The following is a 7601-nucleotide window of genomic DNA, read 5'->3' on the forward strand; positions in this document are numbered from 1 at the left end:
CATTTCATGTTTACTTCTCTCAGCTTCTCTGTTGTTTCCTTCCCTTCGTCTTGCTTGTTTTTTTCACTGCATTGCTTCCTTGCTGTTACTCTTTCTCCCCACTGTGCATCTCCTCCCAGAATTACTAATTCTCTTTCTTTTCCTCATTACTGTCCATCACGGAGAGTCTTCTGGGTCACCTGGGGCTTGTGATCATAATCACAAGGGTGCCGTTTCCTCCTCCCTGTCCCTCTGACAGTCCCTGACATCTGCACAAACTGATTGCTCAGCCCGTGTGTAAAGCAGCAACTTTTCTGCATCTGTAGCATTTTTCACACAGTTTGTCAGAGCGCAAATGGTGACACAGGTTATGCCAGCTATGCCATATCAGGTCCATCATGATCATGTCATAAATACAAATGGCAGAGGAAAGTGGCAGCTGGCCAAGCAAAAATCTCTAACCTTGTTTAAAAGGATTATAATTCAAAGAGCAGTAACTCAATCCTGCAAAACAACCATAGATTATACATGGATACAGTTGGAGCCTAGGAGCAGACTGCAGGGGAGCAGAAAAATAAGACCACAAAGCCTGAGTTTTTAAGAGAGTTGGCTAATTTTGATGACAGGTAATATTTTATTAAAAGGTGGCACAGCAAGCTATGCTTGTTGTTAAGGTTGCCTGCTTCTTACCACTCTAAATCCACTTTCAGTTGTTTATGACACCAACAAATTTAAATCTGGTCATTCAGGCTGAAATCTTACATGCCAGAGGTGTGAATTTTCAGCTCAAAGCATTCACCAGTTTCTTAAAACAGCTGAGGTGGGGGGACGGGGAGGATTGTTTCCTCAGTGTTAGAAACATCCGTCCTTTGTTAAGAATTTCTGTCATCCTATTCTTTCCCATTTGCTGGGAGACAGAAGTGACAGACATCGCCAAAAATGTCAGATGTTGCAGAGAAGTTTTGCAAAATCACGTCTGAGTGAAACGGGCAGAGGCAAGCAATCCTAGCTCCTAGCTCCAGGTGTTGCATTGCCTCTATCCTGAATGAAGCACTTCCAAGTGTCACTGCTATGGCACAGGAGGCACTAAGAGAGACCCACGGGATCCACACAAGAAGAAGATGTTCTCCAAAGACATCCCTGTTGCCCGCTGTGGGAAGAGGCAGGCACACCTGTGCAAGGGGGCTTGCTGTAGGGCAAAGTCAGATGGCACCAGCCAAGCAGCAACCTGCTATAAGAAGTCAGGTAGAGACTGTTAGAGACTACAACTGAGCTGGGGAACACAGGGTGGGAATTGGCTCACTGTCCTGCCTGACAGATATGCAATAGTGTTATGTATCTTGCTGTTTCGGTGCCAAATTTTAAGTAACATTGGTCTGTGTTTCAAGGTGATGTATAGTCAAAAGTTTAGTCAAAATTCTGAGCAGATCTGAAAAATTGACCTGTATCCTCAGACTGTTGGGATCCTGAGGATATAGGATGGGATTTGTAAACTAGATACAGTCAGGATGAATAGGACCTTGAAAATACAGGGTATTATTCAGCCATTCCCAGTGACAGATGAGTCTCATTCTTGTTGAAGCTATTTGGCTGGTGTCTTTCTGGCTATCAGTACTGATTTATGAAAGAAAAATGCTCTAAAGGAAACATGAAGATTTAGATGGAAACTTTTTTAGGCAAGAATGTTTGCTGAAAAGTGCAGTTTTGGGATGATGACTTGCAGATTTTTGTTAGATAAATTTGGTAAATAGTTTTATTCAAAAGCAAAAGGGAAAACACTTTTGTAACTGTCTAAATGTTTCTTTTGCAAATACTTTCTAAGGGAAATGTTTCAACATTAAATCAACACATCTAACTCATAAATAAAACATTTTTCAGAAAAGGATTAAACAGCCCCAAATTTAAATGACAATTTCTTTCACTTTTGTTTGAGTGTGATGCTTTGGTCAGCCTCAGACAATTGTTTTTTAAAATCTTCTGCCAGATCCCCAAAATGTTATCACTTTGCATTGATCTAAAAGGGACTTTTTTTTTTTAAATCTCTGGCTTTCTAGTTTGTCTGCTCAGCCACAAAATCCATTATTCACATGTCTACTCAGTAGAGATTTATAATGGGTAACCCACCTGACAGGAAGCACAGTCAGATACCAGGAGGAAAGAAAGAAAAAAGACCAGCTCCCCAAGGAGCAGAAAAACCACTAGGAGTGTGCGTATGTGTGGGGTGTCTGGCCAGGGAACAGTGGCAGCTGTGCCTCTGCAGAAGAGCATTGGTAGAAGTAAAGGATGCACGCTAATCCCAGCCTGACTCAGTTGGAGCTGTCTGACATGGGACAGGCTCCACTTTGAATCACCAGAGTGATTCAGACATTTGTGGCTAAGGAAAGTAAAATTCTTAATGACTAGGGAGGGGTTGGCCTTTTGGTCATTACTATGTCAAGTTCACGGATGTGACATCCCAGTCATGACCTCACTGGCTATCAACTTTTGCAAAATTATGCCCTCTCATGGTGTGCAGTTTGCCATTTTGTATTCTGGTGGTGGATGCTTGTTTCAGAGGATAGATAACTTGAATCTGCTTGGCTTGTTCTAACCGGGGCTTTGAGGGACTGCATACTCTGTCAAAGCGAATCAGCTGTAGGAGACCAAGCCTAGCTTCTCTCTCAGGACTCTATACCACTTGTTAATCAGGGCTTGTGAATTGTGCACTCCCAGAATCACCATCAGAGTAAAAAAAAAATCCAAGATTTTAATTGTGTTTTACATAGCTTCTGCTATCCTCCAAGTGTTCTTTTCCCATTTGTAAGATGAGAATTTAAATGACATGAATTCATACATTAACAGATATGTAATAAAATTGTTTCTTCCTTGAATTCTGTATTCTGCTGCTATAATCCTGAGTTTTGAAGGGGGCCTCAGATTTCAAAGGCATAACATGTATGGGTCAGAAGTGTGGCTTGGACGTTTGAATGCGTCATGACCTCAGATAGGCTGATACTCACCTGCCGTCTAAGCATTAGGTCTTTGAGACCTGGAAGTTAAATATGGGCATGAAAATCAGGACTGGGGGAGAAAATACTGTGTATAATCTAGTGAAATATAATGTTTTAAATGTACCAGTTAAAGTTTGTATTTCTCTCCTTCTCCATCTTTGGATGAGGCCATTGAACTGGAAACCTTGTATGAAGATCACAGAGTTCTTGTAAACTAGTGAGCTCATTTGTTTTTCTTTGCCATCACGCCAGTGAGTAAGTTCAAACTAGAGGGCATAGATCTCAATTTGCAATGTTAGGAAACAAAACATGATTCATAATAATTTCTGGCCTTGAAACTGGCAATGTTTGGTTTGCTGGTGGTTGTACATGACAAGTGGTCTGCTGGGAAATTGACAGTGACCAGAGCAGAGATGGCAGAGTTACCAGTGTGGATGTTGTAGTGACTGCAAGGACAAGATGCTTCTCCAGTTGTGGCTGGTAATTTCAGGTTCATAACGTTTAAGCAACGAGTGGTTTGGGATGGGTTATTTCCTTCCTTTCCTAGCAGTGCTGACGTTTGTCTGTAGGCAAAGTTTCTGCTGGTAGCGTGGGTCCCAGCATCTTTCTTTGAACTCGCTCCAAACTCCAGTGGCAGTAGGGTAGGCAGGAGGTTCCCAGACAGTCATGTATTGTTTGAACTTGCTGGTGGTTTGTCCTTCCCCAGCACAAATATTGAAAGGGAATAGCTGAACAGATGAATACCAATGTAGTAAACTCCTAGGAATGCAGACAAAAGCTTATCGTGGCTCTCTAAGCTCTTGGTCCATAGAGACTTGCTCATGACCAAGATGTATAGCCTTGATTCTGTCTGACCTAGTCTAACCCTGAGTATAATAATTTATTAGTCTACCTGGACAGTGATTTTGCTAAGGCTTCTCCCATCATAAAAGATGCAAACTCACACGAACTACTCCTTATAACTGTCTTCATATGGCTGCCAAAAATATTGCTTGTTTTTATGAATATGTAATATGTATATCCCAGCTGTTTTCATAACACGGGGCTTGAAAGATTTATTTTATTTTACCACAGATTTGTTGGGGGTGTCACTATTTTTTTTCACTACTTTCACATCTCTCTTGCTTTCTCTTTCTATTCCACCCACCACTGCACAAGTTAAAAAAGAGAAAAAGAACAAAAAAAGAAAAGAAATATAACTCCTAATTGAAGCTCTCAGTCCTTAAACATCCCTTTTACCAAAACATTGACCACCCTGTCCCAATAAGTGGGAAGGATGTACTGAGACATAAAATAACACCGCAGCAAATCTCTGCTGTGCTGGGAACACAAAGCAACTTCAGCCGATAGCTCCTTAAGGTAACAAGAGAGCATTCCCTCTGAGACAGGCTGTCTCGCGTGACCCTCCTTATCCCTCTTCCTCTTCCCCTGAGTCCATTGCCAGGGTGGACTGTTTTCTTGTATCTCCGCAGGAAGCAGTATCACGCTTCCCCGAGGACGAGCAGTTGGCACGAATTCAAAATGTCATCCAGGAGCTCCCCCCATCACATTACAGGTGAGAATGTGTCCACCAAGGTGCTGAGGAACAGTGTGGTGACCTTCACCATCAGGAAATATTGCCTGAAACAGCACTGGTGTTAATTTCCAGAAGTTAATTCCCAAAAGCTGACTCCCCATTTCCAAATCCGACAACAATTTATCTGGCATTTAAATTTCATTAAACAAACCATTGTTAGAGATTGAACAGGCTCTCCCTGCTGCAGTCCATCATCCTCCTTCTCCGGGTATGTTCCCTTGGCACCCTTGGCCAGGGTCCTGGGTGTGGTGAGGAGAAGATGACCTGCTGGATGTGCTTGAGCAAGAGCTAAGCCTTCAGTCTCTGCAGCATCCCATTCCAACTCCCATTTGTCTGCTATCTTCCTTGCACCCATCACGATAAGGATCATTTGGTTCGTGCCCATCCTTGGCCACCCCAGAGCACAGCTGTTCAGGTGTTCACTGCCATCCCGTGTAAATGCTGGTGCTGTAAACCTTCTGCCCTATGGGGCCTGTTGTGCCGTTGCAGACGCTGCCCTCCTTTGAGGAGAGGACAAGAGGCCACGCTGAGTCTGAGCCTTGCTGCCCCAGTGGGCAGGCATTGGTCACTTGACACTTTTTTCTCTCTTCCTGTAAAACCACTGCAGAACGCTGGAATACCTGATCAAGCACCTGACTCACCTGGCCTCCTTCAGCAATATGACCAACATGCACACCAGAAACCTGGCCTTGGTGTGGGCTCCCAATCTCCTCAGGTACAGTAGAGAGTCCTCTAATCCAGAGACCAGTGCTGAGCTCCAAGGGGAGCACAAGCACCTGAGCCTGGAGGCACATCCCTTGAGGGAAATGCAAAGACAGGGAAAAGCAGAACAACTAAAGCGAACAGCAGAGCAGAGCAGACAGCTTTTAATGAGAAAAAATTCTTCCAGGTTGAATAATCTGAGGTCTTACTGCCAGCATCCAAGGAAGCTTGTGGTTTTGTGTGTTTCTTATAAAAAAAAGCTGTTATTTGCAAGTTGAGTACATTGATTTAAAAATGAGGAGTTAGCTCATCACTGTGGAACGGAAATGACATTTCTGACAGTGCCAGTGCTTCTGCAGTGGATGGTGAGAGACAGCAAGGCTTGGAAGGGAGGGCAACAGGGCAATAATACTACAGGCCTGTGCCCACATCTGGTTGAACATGTGTGAGATGAGCTTGGTGGGCTTAAGATGACAGGGAGTGTCAGATCTCAGGACCACAAACTAGTTTGTCATATTTGTTATGCCTGGCAAATTACTGTGAAGAGGCCCAGATAAGATGCAGGCAGAGGTTTGGCTGACATGTTGTAGAGCTAAGCAGAACAACTAAAAAGAGTATCTGGAAAAAAATTGAAATATTTTTTATCTTAGAATCATAGAATCGTAGAATCTTTGGGTTGGAAGGGACCTTTAAAGGTCATATAGTCTGAGTCTGCTGCAATGAGCAGGTTGCTCAGAGCCCCGTCCAACTCGACCTGCAATGTTTCCAGGGATGGGGCATCTACCACCTCTCTGGGCAACCTGTGTCAGTCTTTCACCACCCTCATTGTGAAAAATTTCTTCCTTACATCTAGTTGAAATCTGCCCTCTCTTAGTTTAAAACCATTACCCCTTGTCCTATCACTACAGGCCCTGCTAAAAAGTCTGTCCCTGTCTTATAAGCCCCCTTTAAGTACTGGAAGGTTGCAATAAGGTCTCCCCGGAGCCTTTTCTTCTCCAGGCTAAACAACCCCAACTCTGTCAGCCTGTCCTCATAGGAGAGGTGTTCCATCCCTCTGATCATTTTTGGGGCCCTCTTCTGAACTCACTCCAACAAGCCCATGTCTTTCCTGTGCTGAGGGCTCCAGAGCTGGTCGCAGGACTCCAGGTGGGGTCTCACCAGAGCAGAGAAGAGGAGCAGAATCACCTCCCTCGACCTTCTGGCCACGCTGCTTTGGATGCAGCCCAGGATACTGTTGGTCTTCTGGGCTGCAAGCACACATTGCCGGCTCATGCCCAGCTTTTCATCCACCAGTGCCCCCAAGTCCTTCTTGGCAGGGCTGCTCTCAACCCCTTCATCTCCCAGCCTCTACTGATACTGGGGGTTGTCTTGTCCCAGGTGCGGGACCCTTGTTGAAATTCCCTTCTCTGTCCATCCCATACACATGTGTTCACAAGAATGATCTATACAGGGAGAGTCCAGGACTACAGCTGGGCAGAAGAGCACTGGCAGAGCTGGTGAGAGCAGGGGGAGCCCAGGGCTGGCAGAGGACTGGAGGGAGGAACATTGGCTAGAGAGGTACAGGCCTGAAAATCATTCTCTAAAGAGTTGTCTCACCCTTTTAAATCACAAAACAGGCAGAGCAGGTTCTGAAAATGAATTAGATGTTGACTCTATTGAATATCACAAAGTAGACCTTTACTACTGAGATGTTTTCAATTCTAGCATCAATCCTGGTCAAAAAAACTGAAGTCTGTTTCTTTTTGCAATCTTTCGTAAGTGCAAGTCCCCGAGAGGATAAGAAAGGAGCAAGCAATGCAACTCCAGTCTCCTTACAGGGTTATCCTCTTGGCAATGCCCCAAGCTATTATCTAACACACCAGTCATTAACTTTACAAAGGATCCATTGCCCAGAGATAATTTCTTCAGCAACACTTTGGCATGTCAAGATAAGGAATGTTTCTTTGCTGAAAGCAAGAGTGAGAATGTGGGAGTGCAGGGGGCCAGAGAAGAGGCTACTAGGACACATGGCACAGCATTGAAAAAATTGGTGTGGGGAAGACCTGAGCAGGGTTCTAAGGGATTTCACTGCGAGATGATTGAAGCATTCAGTAGGGATCTGGAAGCAGTGTCCAAAGGCTCCTGCACTGTCTTTCAGGATCAACTTTGAAATAGCTGAAAGAGGAGCATAAAGGGAGAATAGTGGTGTTTGAGAATCACAGTTTTATCTACTGCTGAAGAATGTAAAAGTGAAGTAGGGAAAATAACACAGGCAAGAAAGAAAGGTGACAGAGAAAACAGGCAAAATAATTCTTGAAAGAGTGAAAAGGCAGAGAGGATGAGTGTGTGTGAGGGACAGAGAGCAAGAGAAGGAA

The 7601-nt window shown here is 44.2% G+C and overlaps 1 protein-coding gene across 1 annotated transcript in view; it reads left to right on the forward strand.

Annotated features, from left to right (window-relative positions):
- Positions 1-7601, forward strand: part of LOC104620554 (rho GTPase-activating protein 31-like) — a 58126-nt gene that overhangs the window by 38600 nt on the left and 11925 nt on the right. The window contains 2 exon segments of the mRNA XM_010286808.1: positions 4442-4524; positions 5153-5260. Of these exon segments, the coding sequence (XP_010285110.1) occupies positions 4442-4524; positions 5153-5260 (191 nt within the window).

Source organism: Phaethon lepturus, unplaced genomic scaffold, assembly GCF_000687285.1.
Source record: "Phaethon lepturus isolate BGI_N335 unplaced genomic scaffold, ASM68728v1 scaffold11875, whole genome shotgun sequence".
Taxonomy (NCBI): domain Eukaryota; kingdom Metazoa; phylum Chordata; class Aves; order Phaethontiformes; family Phaethontidae; genus Phaethon; species Phaethon lepturus.